General features: G+C 40.8%; 2 protein-coding genes across 6 annotated transcripts in view; both read left to right on the top strand.

Annotated features, from left to right (window-relative positions):
- LOC117492154 (protein shisa-8) overlaps positions 1 to 17,134 on the top strand; it is a 131,135-nt gene that overhangs the window by 63,857 nt on the left and 50,144 nt on the right. The gene's annotated exons all lie outside the window — the stretch shown is intronic.
- On the top strand, positions 1,883 to 8,139 carry LOC117493554. 5 transcript variants are annotated; one of them, XR_004556975.1, is made up of 9 exons: positions 1,883 to 2,199; positions 3,192 to 3,410; positions 3,506 to 3,647; positions 3,797 to 3,821; positions 4,669 to 4,985; positions 5,113 to 5,294; positions 6,232 to 6,400; positions 6,905 to 7,119; positions 7,435 to 8,139. XR_004556975.1 is itself a non-coding variant. In XM_034144178.1 (8 exons), the coding sequence occupies exons 1-4, from the start codon at positions 1,898 to 1,900 to the stop codon at positions 4,043 to 4,045; spliced, it is 912 nt and encodes a 303-aa protein (XP_034000069.1). In that variant the 5' UTR covers positions 1,883 to 1,897; the 3' UTR covers positions 4,046 to 4,985; positions 5,113 to 5,294; positions 6,232 to 6,400; positions 6,905 to 7,119; positions 7,435 to 8,139. The 5 variants fall into 5 exon arrangements, 2 of the variants coding, with proteins under 2 accessions (XP_034000069.1, XP_034000070.1); XR_004556976.1 differs by lacking the exon at positions 3,797 to 3,821; XR_004556974.1 differs by having other exon boundaries at positions 3,506 to 3,821.

Here is a 17,134-nt window from a genome sequence, read left to right as displayed (position 1 = left end):
AATAGTGGCTGATCAACAGGAACAAGAACGATTCAAACACATTTTACGGGATTCACACCAAGAGCCTCAATCTACAAACCCTAAACCTCATTTCATTGATTTATTTGATTAACAGAGAATGATCATATTAATAAACATCGCTGTAAATGCTCTGTTTTTGTCCTCTGTGGACACCTTAAAACTCATTATAATATTTCAAAAAGTGATTAACTTAATTTAAAACATGAGAAAAAGAGGCTTACACTACAGGACATATCCATTTTGAAAACATGCATACTACATAGTTTTAATATAGCGATGATGACACACAAAATTCATGAGGGTCCATCCTCTATGGACTGTGAATTTAATGGATGAACTCAAAGTCAGAAACATTTGAAGTACTATTTCTGCGTTGGCCCATTTCAGAAACAAATATTTATTATATCATTAAGTTTTATTCATTGATGCACTAATGTCGCATCTGGTAAATGAAATCTGCTAAATTACATTTGTTTTACTTTATTTACTGCCTCATATCTTCTTAATTTCCTTGAGGAATCAATCCAGTCTGTTCTTAATGTTTAATAGTACATCATTAAATATTAGTTGATTGTTAAATGGATAATCAATCCGAATCTGAAGACGTCAAAGTAACTTAAGCAGTAAAGTAATTGTTGTGGAATAAACAGTGGAATATGTATCTATTAATTGTAGTAGAGTACAAGTTTAAAATACTACCTCAAACTGATCTTAAATACAGTATTTCAGTACATTTACAACGGTACTTTCCTGCTCTGATTCCAACCCAGTGAATTGTACGGATATATACAAATCTGAACACACAGCAACCAATGATACATTCAACTGAGTATTTTCTTCTGATTGATCTTATAAGTAATGATTGGCTGTATAGAATCTGTAGATCTCTTTAGGCTTTACTCAGGATCGTGTCATGTGACTCTCTGTGTGGGCTTGTTTGGTTGAAGTTAACACACGGAGACCCCTGCAGCTCTGTAGAGGACGTCCTTAAATGTATACAGCATGCATAAGGGAAAAGAGTGTCTTCAGGCATATCTTTGCTGTTATTTACACGCGTGCATGAAGAGTGAGTGTGTTTGCGTGTTTGTGTGTGTGTGTGTGTGTGTGTGTGTGTGTGTGTGTGTGTGTGTGTGTGTGTGTATATGTGTGTGTGTGTGCATGTGCGTGTGCGTGTGTGTGTGCGTTCATTGATCCAGTGTGGTGCGGGGGTGGTTTTCTTATGAGAGGCCGTCTAGCTCACAACTCATACTTGGTCTTACAAACAATATCAGAATCTCTCATGTACACCACCAGACTCTTTCACACACAGTATCATACCGTCTTTAACGTACTGTCATTCCTTCCTTCATTTACTATCATACTATCATACATAAATAACTATTCTCTCTCACACACAAAAACAAAATCTCTTAAACGCACCATCATACTCTCGTACACACACCACTATTGTCTTTCACATACAACTATAATCTAATAGAACATTATAATAGTGTATGTGAAAGAGGATAGTAGTATGTGTGTAATCGGTAAACAATGTATGTAAGACAGAATAATAACCTATGTAAGAGGGAATAGTATTTCATGTTAATAACAATAGTTGTCTATGTAAAACGGAATAGCAGTGAATGAAAGGCCGAATAATAGCTTATATAAGAGGTAATAATAGTTCATGTGAATGACTATATAGGTATGTGTATAAACAGAATGATAGGGTGTGTGCATAAGAATAGTTATGTGTGTGAGAGAGTATGATTGAAAAGGAAGTGAGTATGATTGAAAAGGAAGTTGGACTAAATTCTCAGTTCCTGATTGGCTGTACGTTTTTTGTTTGACGGACACCGCCCACCCCCACATAGCGCCATTGTGAGATGAGAAAATGGTGGAAAGGGAGCGACTTAATGAAGCCATAGGCCTCTTAACTAATATTTTAGATAGGCCTTCTCCAAATGTTGTCACATCGCTGTCAGGAATGATGGATCAAAGGCGACAGTCGACGTCGTCCACAGTAGGCAATTCTAGTGCGAGCGTTGACGAGGAATTGCAGCGGGCCTTCAGACGTGGATCAGGTGCATCAGGGAGTGGCGGTGGAGCCTCATTAGGCGCCAACCTGAACCAAGTGCTGCAACCCCGATATCAAACTCAGCAGTATTTTGGATGGACTTCAAAGTCAAGGAAGAGGTACGTTTATTTTTTAAATGTCAACCGTGGTCATTTTAATATGCATGTTGTTGATTGAAGCCGTTTCTTACTGCTTGAAGCTAACGCTTTATTAACCTACTATAGCGGGGCAGTCAAATGTTAGAAACGAGACTAATCACAGGGTTCCCGCGGGGTCTTAAAAAGCCTTACATTTAATAATCAGAATTTAAGCCCTTAAATATGATTTTAAAAATCAAGAAAGGTCTTCAATATGATTTAATAGGTCTTTAAACGGATTTGGAAGGTACTTCTGTGTTGCAGTTCCCCCCCCAAATTATTTATATGGAAATAAATCAACATGGAACCAATAACTTGCTGCAATAACTTTGCATCCCCTGGCCCCTTATTGGAGAACACCCAGCTAGTAACTAGCAACCAAGCGTTAGCTAGCGTCAGTTCAGAGCCGGAGGTATCTTCACATCTTTTTACGAACATTATGGGGAAGTGTAAGTTTAACCGAATATGGTTGGAGAAAGGGGCATTTAGTGCTTGGTTGAAACTAGTGAAGGGGAACGTGTTAGAAGCCCGCTGCACCTTATGCTAGTGTGTAAAGGCTTTTGGAATCACACACGCAGTCAGCGAAACATAAGACCCAGGTAAGGAATAAACAACAAACGCCTGCCATGTCCTCTGTGTTCGCCAATGCTTCGCGAGCATCACGCGTGTCCAGTGTAATGTTACCCAGTAATTCAGCTCCCGCAACAACATCGGGGATAACCTTGGGTACAGTACAATACAGTTTTTACTTAATTGTTACAGATTTAATTTAATTTTCAGTTTCTCAGTTCTCTTTTAGTATTTTGTTTAATCTAATATTGCAAGTGTTTTTATTGGGGGGGGGGTTGTTGTTTTTGTTGTTTAGTTTGCATGTATATTGCTACTGGATGTCAACATTTCCCTCAGGATCTACAGTGTATCTATCTATTCTATCTAATCTATCTATCTAACAATAATGTTGCTTTCTTTTTTAGGACCACTGGCACTGTCCAAAATCACCCCACCTTCACCAAGGATGTAATTCTGTTACCTCATCCAGAATGGGATGCAGTTTGTAAGCACAAAACAAAGAGAAGGCTTCATCAAAAAGGCTTTATTTTAAATGCCTTCGAGATGAAGAAAATCTGGGACTGCAGGACAGTCATTGCTGAGCTAAGGGAAGCATTCAAGGACAACATTCCAGAGGGAGTCAGGTATTGTCTGAATATTTAGGCTATGTCTGGTATTGTTCATGAGTTGATTGCTTCAGAATAATTTTATGTATTTGTATTTTGCTCTTTTTTTTCAGTATTGAACTTTTGATGCCATGTGGAAACAAACTTGTTTCACCAAAGCTGCGTGAGGGACAGGAACTGAATGGCTTTCTAATTCACAAAGTGTTTAAGTCAAAGGCAGTGTACATCAGGCCATCAAGCATGCTTCAAAATACGGTAACCAATTTCAAACGATATGAAGCGATACTTATTTTTTTGTAATTTGTTTGTAGCACAGAGGTTTCTTGTTTTCCCAATGAACTTAACCCCTTATATTATGTTTTTTAATTATTTGTTCACATTTTTGTTTGTATGTTTTGTTTTAGTTGGACAGCTCAGATTCAGAGGATGGTATGATGGCAGACACACAATCCACATCCAGTGAACAGCACATTTCCACTCAGGCTACCCCTGACTGTGTGACAAGGGCTAGAGGAAACCAAATTGCATCAACACCACTGGTTTCTAGTTATCCTTTCACAAGAAGTGGCAGAGCAAACCGAGCCGGGGCAGAGCAGCAATCTTCAAGTGGAAGAATAACCACAGAGACCCAGCGCAGTGCAGTTGAGCTTTAATCCAGTGGCAGCATGGCCAGAGAGACCCAGCGCAGTGCAGTTGAGCTTGAATCCAGTGGCAGCATGGCCAGAGAGACCCAGCGCAGTGCGGTTGAGCTAGAATCCAGTGGCAGCATGGCCAGAGAGACCCAGCGCAGTGCGGTTGAGCTAGAATCCAGTGGCAGCATGGCCAGAGAGACCCAGCGCAGTGCGGTTGAGCTAGAATCCAGTGGCAGCATGGCCAGAGAGACCCAGCGCAGTGCGGTTGAGCTAGAATCCAGTGGCAGCATGGCCAGAGAGACCCAGCGCAGTGCAGTTGATGACTATACTACCTACCTCTCGATCATGGGTTCCATCTCTGACCATTCATCTGATGATGAGGAGTTAAACCAAGCGATTATGGCCAGTCTTCAGAGTAATATGTAAGTGAGTGGGTGATAAAAATAGTGCAGTAATTAAAGATAAACAGGAACAGGGTGAGCATGAAGTGAATCTGATAGGACTTTTTACAATATTGACTTCATATAGGCACATCAGCCACTAGCCATTTTCCACTTGTAAAATCCTTTAGGTTTGCAATGGGGGTTTTGTTGTTGAAAGGTATGCTCTTATCCCTATCCTAAAACATTTTTTTCTTTCTACAGGGAAATCGCAAACACCAAGTCTTCACAGGAAGTGCTCCTCGATCTTGCATCCAAAATTGACACAAACCAAAGATGCAGGTTTAACATAAATAGGTCAGCAGTTCTGGATGGTGCTGTTCGTGGCTTCAAACGAGTTTCCTACAATCCTGCATCCCAGATGTCCGTCAAGTTTTCCGATGACTTGGGAATAGATGAAGAGGCTGTGGACCTTGGTGGCCCAAGGAGAGAGTTTTTAAGACTCCTTATGGAAGCATTGGCACGGTCACCAATGTTTGAAGGAAGGGACAGCAAATTGAACTTGGCTCTACACAGTGCTGGTAAGTGTGATATATTTGGCCGATGTGTATTAATTTATTGGGACTCCTTATGATCACAGCCCTTTAGTCAAATATCTTTCCCATTCTTTTAATACTGTGTTTTTTCATAAATCAAATTTTTCTCCAGCTTTAAGAGAAGATCGGTATTTCATTGCTGGACAGGCCATTGCTGTTAGCCTTGTTCATGGGGGTCCTCCACCAGGATTCCTTGCACCAACACTGTATTCGTGTCTTGTTGGTGGGCACTCCTCAATTAAGCCTGACTTGGAGGACATTGTTGACGCTGACCTTTATGAAAAGGTTAAAAAGGTAAATGCATTGTAAATATATTGGAATATGCAAATCTTGACTATATTTTCATTCGATATGAATGCCACAGCTTGACCACAAAAATGAAAATAATAATAGAAACAATATTTGTTTACTGAAGCAATTTATTTGGTCACTTATATAGTTTAGTAAATAAGTTAAAAAGGATGCCATGATGTCAAAATAAATTTTCCTCAGTAATCTTGGGTGTCTAACATAAATGGATATAGCACTGAGTTATAATCAGCCAGTCAAATGTGTTCAGAATTTAAACCACTATTTTTTAGCGAAGCAGATATGTCACACAGACCCTGTCTGCCTCAAAATCCCCTGCAAATGCTATAGGCTCATTGGTCGTAACCGTGCCATTCTAGCTCATCTCAAAGTCTGCAATTGGCTGCGGAATAATTACGTTACTTTTGTTATAATTTTTCAGCATTATGCTGCAATCTTTATGTAAATCCACGTTAGCAGTACAAGATGTACTTAATAAGAGGATTTCTGATATTAACAATTTAATTTATTTTGATGTCTTCCATATCTTACACCAGTCTAAACTCCTGAAAGAAATAATTGGTCTGCCTTCTATATACATGATTTTAAACTATTACTAAACTATTTTTAATGAAAAGTACAGGTTTAGGATCATTGTGTCACCAACAGAAAATATTTACTGCTCTGGTAAAACAGCAAGATATTTGTGGTGATATATCTGATTTCTTAGATTCATGCCTCTTTTGTAGTATTTGCTGTTGATAACAACATAATCCGCAGTAAAGGCGCTTCTTCTGCCGTTGCAGTTGAGTCGAGCCAACCCTGAGCTGTTTGACTTGACCCATGCTTTGTGGTTCCTCCCCCGACTGCACTCGGCTACACTCGTCTACTTTCGATGCAAGCAGCAGCTCATCTCAAACTTTCTTTTTTGTTTTGTTTGTAGGTGTCAGAATGTTCTTCTTTGAATGACCTCTCACCACAGAACCACTCCAAGATTTTCTTGCAAATGCAGGGTGTCTCAGGCCTTTGAAATCCATAGAAGACAGAGACCTGTTGGTCCAAGACATTACCATGTTCCAGGTGGTCCACAGAGTTGCAGGAGCATTTGAAAGGTTTGTGCAACACTATTGCCTATAAACCAAATTAGTGATATAATTTAGGTGCTAACAAAAAAGCTAAAGCTGACTATATTTTAAACCTTTTTTTCAAACAAAGATACAAGAAGAAAAATGTTTGAACGTGTATATTTTTATTGAAAAGAGATTGTTCCTTATAAAATAGGGCTGTGTAAGAATATAAAAAACACAATCAAATCAGTTCATGTGGTCAGAAACATATTACTCCCTGTAAATGAAGCTCTGAAGTATGTCTTTTTGAACAAATTACATTAATTAATTTTCCCAATTGTTTGGCAAGTCTGAGCATATTAATTAAAGATTGTCACAAACATCAAACTTTGTTTTTGCCCTCTTAGATTTCATACTGATCTCTGATGGACATTTTTTATTTTCGAGCTATTTTTCTGCAATGGTGATGGAATATATCTCTTTAGTTCTTTACTATTAGCACAATTGTTCACACAAATTCTTCTCTTGACCCTCATTTGTATACTGTAGATTTAAGGAGGGGCTAAAGGTCCTTGGCGTTCTAGATGCAATTAAAATGCATCCAGAAAGTTTCCGGCCTTTGATGTGCCACGAACCATCGGCTCTCACTGCTGACGTAATGGACCATCTATTCCATATCCTGCTGTCTGAAGTGGGAAGCAACAAAAGAAGGACAGAGGAAGTTGTGGTTCCCTTTTGGAGGGATTACCTGCAGGATGTGGAAGGTTAATACTGCTGCTAGATGTAGTACTGTCTCCAATGATGTTGATCACTTGGTGTGCAAAGACTTGCTACAACATTACATACTAATGCCACATTGACATTACTCTTTTCATTGTCTGCCTTTTTCCTTAATCTTGCTTTGATTCTATTTCCTTTTTCTTCCTTTCTTTCTGTCTTAAAATATCCTCTTACTTGTCACATGTTTGGTTTCTTTGTCTTTCATTCTTTACTAATAGATTTTTTCTGTATGGTATTTTGTACTTGCTGGTATGGTTTAAAATTGTAATTATTGTTTTGCTTGCTTTACTGTGTTTTAGATCAAGAGGGACCACCAAAGTTAGGGAAAATCCTTGCCTTTGCAACAGGTGCAAGTGTCATCCCTCCAGTTGGCTTCTCTCCTCAGCCATCAATTGATTTCCTGCATGGGCATCCCTCCAGCCCCAAACAGCGTCTGCCCATGGCGAACACTTGCATAAACTGCCTGAAGTTGCCGCTGCTTGAGACTTATGATGATTTTAAAGAGTGCATGGACTTTGCACTAGGTAACACACAGGGTTTTGGAAGAGAGTAATGGGAACATTATGTTCGTTCCATCTACCTCGTTCAGGAGGTTTCAGCCAGGTTCTTGAAGCAATGTGAACAACAATTTTTGTTTTTAATTTTAGCGAAGTGCAAAAAAACATTATTCTTTAAAAGTCACTTTTATTATTTATCAACCATTGTATATTGCTTTATTAGTGCTGACTGAGTAACTGGGCACATCATTAAGGTATTATGGCCCAGTGGTGCAACAAATCACATAAATATATAACTTACTTTCAGTCTGTTTAAAAAAAAAACAGTGCTTGTTTTGTTACTTTAAGTGTGAACCATTTCCAGTGTTTACTGTTCACTAAGAACATTCACCAGAACTAAAAAAAATGATATGCCGTGATTACCATCATCACTCAAAGGGTCAAATAGTTCTTCAATTCTGTTCATCATGGTTTGATTAACATTAAAGTCATTTACCGGAACCACAATGTTGTTGTCTGTCACTAATGGTAAAGGGATGTGTTCATTGACTCCAACTGTCTCATTTCCTTCAAAAATGTCATCAATTGCCAAGTTTCCAGCTCCAGCACTGTTTAGAACTCCTCTCTGCCACAGTTGGAGAGGAGTTTGTCCACCCATTGTAGATAATCCATGGTGGTTCCACTGATTTTGGAATTCAGCAGCTGACCTTTGAACTCTTGGCAGGTAGATGTAGTGAAGACAAAACAAATGGAGGTCATTCGTAGAATCCAATATGCCCTCATTTTCCATGAAGGTAAAAAGGTTACTAAAGTGGAACGAGACAACTCTGTTAAGCTCTGCCCACAGCCGTTCTATCCTCTGGTTATGGACACTGCGTCCCGTAATGACACTACCTCTGTTTAATCCCCTTCTCTCTAGCATATACCTGGCAACCCCTGTGTTTTCCATGCCATGGTCACAGCGTACTCTTGAGGGAAGGCCAAAGTTGTGTACACCAGTACAAAACAGTCCCAGAACACTTGATGCCCTGTTGTTATTGAGGCATTGCAAATAAATGATGGTGCGACTAAAGCCGTCAACACATCCATGAAACACCATCCGCCATCTCACCAGTTTATGGTTTCCGTCTATATGCCTGTAGAGAGAAAAAACTTCAATATTTACACAAATAAAATTGCAACCATGATGAATATTGTTAATACAGAACCAGAATGTCCATCACATGGTTGCCCTTCTAGAAGTCAGGACTAGTCCTTCCAAATTACAACACCTTTTTTATTTCACAGCATGAACTCAGTTTGTGTTGTTTAAGACAAAAACACATGATAAAGGACATCCTTTATTGACTATATAAGTATTTATATTTTTAACGTAAAATAAAGTTCCAGTGGAGGAAGACTAGCAAAAAATAATAAGTGTATTTTAAAGTTTTACTTGCATTTTAGGCCTACTTGCAATAATGTCATGTGTTACTTTCTACCACTAGCAATATCTACTATATTACTTGTGCATTCATGGCACATAACTTAATTTAATGTCATGCAATACTCACCATAATTGATTGGGAGTTTGAACATTGTAAACTCTTCGACGAATTGCACGGCGGCGGCGAAAAGCCCGTCCAACCGGGTCAAGTTGTTGCAGGCAGCGTCTCACACGCCAACGTTGTATTCTGATGTGCCGTGAACGAAGACTCCCTAAAACATACCTTTCCCCTGCATTAGGGGTAGTTTGAAGGATCTCGCGAACAGTGTTTGCCAGAACCTCATCAGACATTCCTGCATAGGTCAGTGGTCTAATTTCAAGCCGCTGTCTGTGTCTGTACAGTGTGCTCCTGTTGATTCCTAAGCAGACTGCAGTTCTTTGCCAACTCATTCCAAGTGATAAACAGTGCATAATTTGCTCACGTTGTATATTGTACTGAGGGGGACCAGGATGGCCAGTTCTTGTTGTTGGAGGTACCCTTGAGTTAAGGCTAGTAATTTGTCTTTCATGCAATGATCTTGAGCTTTCATATGTGTTGGTAATTACACAAATACATACATACAGGGCCGCAAGGACGACTGAAGTTTCTTGACTATCAGTCCCTGCAAACTCCTGGCTAATTGATAGAAAAGTAAAAAATGTCCGTTGGTATCCAGCAAGTTCACTGAATAATCTGTCCAAAACCATGCTGTCAGGTCCCATGCTGTCACTTTCCCTCATAATGTTCTGAGCACACCGCACCGTTAGAGTGAAAAAAGTAGTAATGTCTTCCTCATTAACCTCCACGAAAATAAACTGTCCCTGAAGAAGAAGGTACATAAAAAGAAATATCATGGCTTTCTTCATACTGTTCAGACCTATAAAACAATCTTAAAAGTTCTTATTGCAGCTCAAATTTAGCGAGCAGGGCTCTGAGCAGCTTCAGGCTTCGTTTTCAAAGCTGTAAACCAGTCAAGGAATGAATATTTAAAATGGCTTCCTGTTGGATCAACCTGACTTCCTTTTAAAGTATACTCTCTCACACCCAGTACAATGTCCTCTCACACACATACACTATCATTCTCTCTCACACACACTACTATACCCTCATGCATACTACAATCCCTCTCTCACATACACTATCATTCTCTCTCACACACACTACTATACCCTCATGCATACTACAATCCCTCTCTCACATACACTATCATTCTCTCTCACACACACTACTATACCCTCATGCATACTACAATCCCTCTCTCACATACACTATCATTCTCTCTCACACACACTACTATACCCTCATATATACTACAATCCCTCTCTCACATACACTATCATTCTCGCTCACACACACTATCATTCTTTCTCACACACACTACTATACCCTCATGCATACTACAATCCCTCTCTCACACACACTACTATACCCTCATGCATACTACAATCCCTCTCTCACATACACTATCATTCTCTCTCACACACACTACTATACCCTCATACATACTACAATCCCTCTCTCACATACACTATCATTCTTTCTCACACACAACGTTTCCTGTCTTGCATACACTACTAGAGTATTATATTGTAGTATGATGTGGTCTGTAAGTGGGAATAATAGTGTTTCTAAGAAAGTACAGTTTGGTATGTAAGTAAGTTTGATTTATGGCCCAGACAAAAGTGTGTGAAAGAGAGTATGATTGTGCGTGTAAAAGTGTTTAGCAATATGTATACAAGAGTTTAATGGTGTATGTGTGAGATTCTGATATTGTTTGTAAGACCAAGTATGAGTTGTGAGCTAGACGGCCTCTCATATTTTCTCACAGTCATTTGAAGGACACCAGACCCCGCTCTGCAGCCCCACACGCCAAGCAGTCATGACAGCCCCCCTACACACACACACACACACACACACACACACACACACACACACACACACACACACACACACACACACACACACACACCGTAATGACAGCAATTGTAGGTGGCACAGTCAGACGATTTCATAAATTGCAGCTCAATGGAGACAAATGACGGCAGACATTCGCAAGATATTGTCATTGTGTACCGTTTTATCGCGTGGGGGTTGTGTTATACGCAAGAGAGTGTGTGTGTGTTTCCATGTGTGTGTGTGTGTTTCCATATGTGTGTATTGGGGATTGCAAGAGGGGCTAAGGGAGGCTCTGTCTGTGACCTCTGCCTCCAGCCATCACAGGAATGAACCACTATGGATTGACACATTTGTACACATTTTGACCTTAAAAAGAAACTGTATGTGTGTGTGTGTGTGTGTGTGTGTGTGTGTGTGTGTGTGTGTGTGTGTGTGTGTGTGTGTGTGTGTGTGTGTGTGTGTGTGTGTGTGTGTGTGTGTGTGTGTGTGTGTGTGTGTGTGTGTGTGTGTGTGTGTGTGTGTGTGTGTGTGTGAGAGAGCAGAAGCATGTACATCCATGTGATTTCATATAATTGTGTGTAAATGTGTTTTTCCTGTCCCTGTCTGCATCAATAACTATAAGGTCACCATGAATACCCATGTATGAAGTCAAGCAAAAGAGCCACTGTTCTTTTTATTCTCGTCGGGTGTTATGTGACACATTTGAAGAGGATGTTTTTTTTCCACCGTGCATGGGTACAAAAGCACTTAGCCGTCCTGAATGTGCAGGCAGAGGGTGGCATTTATATGAGTAAGAAGCAATGAGGCAGTTCAAAGGGAGAATGTGGATTTCCATGGCTATGAAGAGTGTGTGAGTGTGTGTGTATTGGTGAGTGTCTGTTGGATGCTGATAGGAGCCACGCTGAGCCCCTGAGTGAGGTGCAGTGCGTGGCTATACATTAAACGGCCAGGATTAGCCCCAACTGCTGCAGGCTCACTGATAGTATTACTGTTATGGAGCGGAGGGGAGGGATCGGAGTCCATTTTGGCTCTGTTATTCTGTCATAATGAGGCATAACCCCTCTTATAGAGGACTCAATGGTTTCCTGGTTAATGCATCAAGCCAAGGGTAGCACTTGTGCTGACTAGCAGAGAGAGGGATGACGGAGGGGGGGGAGTGTGAAAGAGAGCGTGGAGCACTCAATATCTGCCAGCAAAGGAGAACATTTACAGGATAAAACAGACCATTTCTTATTATTAACTCTGTTGTGATTTCGGTTTGGTCTGTTGGCTTGATTATCCATTTGTCAGCAGGATTACTGAAACAATACCAGAAATGTTTTCATTAAACTTGGTGGAAAGGTGTAGCATGAGCCAAGAAGAACCCATAAGAGTAACATTTTTTGCAGTCATCAGTATTTTTATAAACAGTTTTTGTCTGAAATTCTGACAAATTCTTGGAATCAATGCAGCACCACTGCAACAAAAACAGAAAATGTAAACACCTTACCAGTATTACATGTCTAGGGCTTTTATTCTGAAAGGAGGGGATTTGATATGCAATGCCTCTGTAAAAGTTGAAAGGGAAAGTCTTATCACGTTTGGTGTCTTGTTTCTGAACACACAACAAGCTCAAGTTTGACCTTAAAGCTGACACACATGCATTGTTAGTTGTACAAAAAAGGTTAACATGACATTCAAGCTGTAAAGGATACCCTTACAGTGGGCCAGAACAATCCCTGTGCTTAAGTTGTTTACTACCCATGGTTGCATTTTTGCCTTGATACTTTTTTGTTCAACATTTGGTACATTTTGAACCTGACATTTTTAAGTGTTTCACAATATAAATGGCAGACTTATCAGACACAAAGACAACCTGTACTGTGATGTGATTGGACGGTGATACAGATCTGGAGACACAGAACAGCAATGCTATTTTGGGATTTTTCAGGCATATCTAAGTTAATCGTCTTTTGCTCGGCACACTCTGAGAATGCGTACATGTGTTCTGTCATGTTCAACGCGAGTCATTTCCCACAATCAAACCAGCAATCTTGTAAAAGCGCAAGCCTACGATTACAAGCTTCAGAGATGATATCAGATGAAGGGAACGTGTCTTCTAGAAACCTCGTATCTCTTTAAGGTACTGTTGTTTCACAAAAAGGTTCATTCCCCTTCCCTTTAATGTGTGTCACGCACATCATTTGGCTTAGTCCTGCAGCCATGAAGCGTTTTAGAAAATGGGAAGATCAAAGGTGCCGTTGCTTTTTTAAAGGACATTAAAACACAACTTCATAAGTGAAACCTAGGCGAAGTAACAGGGGACAATTTGTGTTTGATTACAATGTCTCCCTCTGATTGGGAAGGTTGCTCCTACTGTGAGCTTAAATTGATGGAAGTTATCACTTCAGCAACAGTGGCTGCGCTGGACTCTGCATGGTAGCTCTGTGTGTGTGTGTGAGAGTGTGTGTTGAGTGTTTGTGTGTGTGTTTGTGTGTATCTAAGATTAGCCAAACGATGCTGTAACATATCTGATTGAAATCAGTCTCACTACGGAAAGCCAGAGTCCTTGGCACGCACGCACACGCACACACACACACACACACACACACACACACACACACACACACACACACACACACACACACACACACACACACACACACACACAGAAGAACAAAGAACCACAACAAGCACACCAGCACACACCTTAAGAATAAAAAACACACATGTGAGCACTGCACATACAAATGACAACACAAGTGACACACACACACACATACACACACTTTCTCCCTCTTTGTCCAGCACACACACACCCACACACACACACACACACACACACATACACACACACACACACACACACACACACCACACACCACACACCACACACCACACACCACACACACACACACACCTACACACACACACACACACCACGCACAATGCCACATCACATCATGTCACTTTTAGAGAGCGTGTTTAACCTAATCACACTCACCCATGCGTGATCCTCAGAGGGGGAGTCAGGTCTGTTGTGACAGTGGATGTGCTGTGTGACGGCCACGGGCTTCAGAGAGCACCGACCAGCAGCCTGCTTTTAATACACACACAAACACACACACTTACACACACACTTACACACACTTTGACCACACACATGCCTGAGACCTGGGCAGGAGAGGTGGACATGTGGGCAGACGAGGGAGGTAGCCAAACAGACAGAACTGCGAGGCAGAGCCAGTGACTAATTGTGGTTTTTATTTCCGTATCGCTAACCTGTGACCCAGACACATGTCCAGATGAAGAGCCAATGTCCAATCAGATTTGTCACATGAAACCTCACAGGGATCTGTTTTTTGTTGTTGTTATGGTATCAGTGATTCATTGCTTACCTGTGGGGGGATACTAGTGGTGAGACGGGAACCTAATGCATGAGTAGGAGTCATATGTGTCATGAGTATGAGTACAGTCATCTCTGTAAAAAAAAATTGAAACAGATTCTGAAAGTAGCAGAGGACCTCCTAAATTCTGCCCGAAAAGCCACAAAGCCGTAAATAATTTTCCAGTCTAAGTGAGTTCAGACCTGACTCAGACTTGTTGACATTGTACCTTACACCAACACATATCATATCATTAAAATGTGTATATTTAGCCTAAACATTTCTCCAAAAAGGGAGAAAATCAAGTTTCACAAGTGCTGTTGTTTCCTCTTAAATGTCTGATGTTAAACCTTCAAAACCTTAGTGAATAACATCCCATCAATAGAACTCATTTGAGGACAAAAGTAACCCACATAAACTAGATTGGCTAATAACGAATTAGCCTAGCTTAGCAGCGTAGCAGTATCTGCCATCTCTGATTCCAGTTGAATTACTTACTTTCTATCAGTGCGTTTCCATCCACCCGTTTTTGTACACAATTTGTATTTGTTCATATATAAATCTGAGGAGAAACGCAGAATATTGAAATTCAAGACAAAAATGGGAAAAAGACAAACTCATGCTAAAAGTAAAGTAACCGTTTAAATGTAGTTTCTTAAGATTCATTTATTTAACGAGCTCAAGAAAGCTGAAGAACAAACGAGAACACATTTTATTTGTGGAACATTTCCCCTGCCCCACAGAGTGCAGCCAAAGAGTCGTTTTGTTTTTATGTAAGGCGTGTTAAATAATCAGCATAAAAAGAACTGAAATGAAGGTTTTCAGAGCATCGATATCAGGGACACCGTTTTTCAAAGTTCTTTCCAACTTCAAACCTCTCCTCTACCTCTTCACTGTTTCTGTATTTACTGCACATTGTCTTGACCGATGGGGTTCAGTGGTGTCAAAGATACTACAATCCATCACTGTGACAAACAGAAACAGACCTTCACAGTGTGTGTGTGTGTGTGTGTGTGTGTGTGTGTGTGTGTGTGTGTGTGTGTGTGTGTGTGTGTGTGTGTGTGTGTGTGTGTGTGTGTGTGTGTGTGTGTGTGTGTGTGTGTGTGTGTGTGTGTGTGTGTGTGTGTGTGTGTGTGTGTGTGTGTGTGTGTGTGTGTGTGTGTGTGTGTGTGTGTGTGTGTGTGTGTGACACAGACAGTCAAGGTGAGATTGTCAGGTAACAAAGTGAAGTCATACACCACTGCCAGTATGCTCCTGTGCGAGTGACAGATATCATTTATCTAACGGCAGCAGAGTGTCTCCGTCACTCGCTCCATCACACACTTTTGGGTATCATTAAAAGCAAATAACTTTCTTAATTGAATCGTTAACCAACACATATTAACTTAATCACACACTGGATGTCATTCAAATGTCCCTCTTCCCACTGACTGTCACTTTCCTCTCATCCTCGTCCCAATACTCCCGCCATATGTCCAAACACTCTGCTGCAATCCCTGCCTGCCAAAAAACGATCTGCAACACAAGGACGAATCAACACATTTTTTATACCTCACATTAAGATGTGATCAACATCTGGATAATCGAAAATGTGACAGCTTCCTTGTATTCACACCTGGAAATGATCCCAGCATGTACTGTCCGTGTAGTGATTGATTTTTCATAAACACTCCATTTGAAAGCAGATGGGGAGGTAGCAGGTCCTTTATTACAAGCTTACATGCTAGAGGTGATGTCATTGCTATATCTTGTCAACTGTTGCTGCTCTGCCATCTGTACGGCGTAATGGTGTTTCCCTGTAATGCTGTCAGGCTGTCACTCTTACCCCACACACTGCTATCAATCATCGGCTTCTCGTCGGCTCCAGGGAGGTTTTCACCCGGAGTCATTTCATAAAAACTACCACACTAGATAGACATTAATCTCACTGATATTGAATGACAACTCCACATTCCCCAATAAAATGAAATAGGAATTCCTTTTTGATAGGATTTCTTTTTTTTCTTTGTCAAGGTGGTCCATGAAATCGATGTTTAAAGGGGTCCATGTAATGCTTATTTTAAGGTTCATAATTGTATGTTGTGTCTCTACTGTGACACGTTTCGATGCTTTAATGTTCAAAAAGCTCTTTATTTTTCTCATACTGCCTGTACTGCAGCACCTCTTTTCACCCTCTGTCTGAAACCAGAGCCCAGTCTGCTCTGATTGGTTAGCTGGCCGGCTTTGTTGGGATTTGTCAACCACTTAGAGATGTCCCGCCCCATAGCCTATCACGTACAATGTGTTGGAGCGCTAGCCAATAGAAGCACAAGTTTTACATAGTGATGTTACTACTGTAGGTTACAGAAGGTTTCCAATCATTATTAGAATGCTAACACATTTTCTGGTTAACATGGTAAAGCTAAACATCAACATGTTAGCACTTTCATTGTGAGCAGGTTGGCGTGATAGCATTTAGCTCAAAGCACTGAGTACAGACTCACAGAGCAGCTAGCGAGGAGGCAGACTCTCTGGCCGTTTCTCAATCGCGAGGATATTGGCTTCCAAGCCAATATTGCAAGGATGCTACGTCATCGAGTGCCGCCGAAGGACTGTTCCAATCTCCAGCATACTTGGAATTCCACCGAGGCCGCGTCCTTGGTTTGGGGGAAATTTCGAGGCTGCACATGGGTAGACTTCGCTCCTTAAAATCCCCACAATGCTTTGCGCATGGACCAATTTCCCCAAATCTGTGGCGGAAGATGTAAGGCGGGGCCTCTCGTATGACGCACACCT

This window comes from Trematomus bernacchii, unplaced genomic scaffold (assembly GCF_902827165.1).
Source record: "Trematomus bernacchii unplaced genomic scaffold, fTreBer1.1, whole genome shotgun sequence".
Taxonomy (NCBI): Eukaryota; Metazoa; Chordata; class Actinopteri; order Perciformes; family Nototheniidae; genus Trematomus; species Trematomus bernacchii.
Note: the sequence above shows the minus strand (reverse complement) of the source record. Positions and strands in the feature narration are given on the sequence as shown.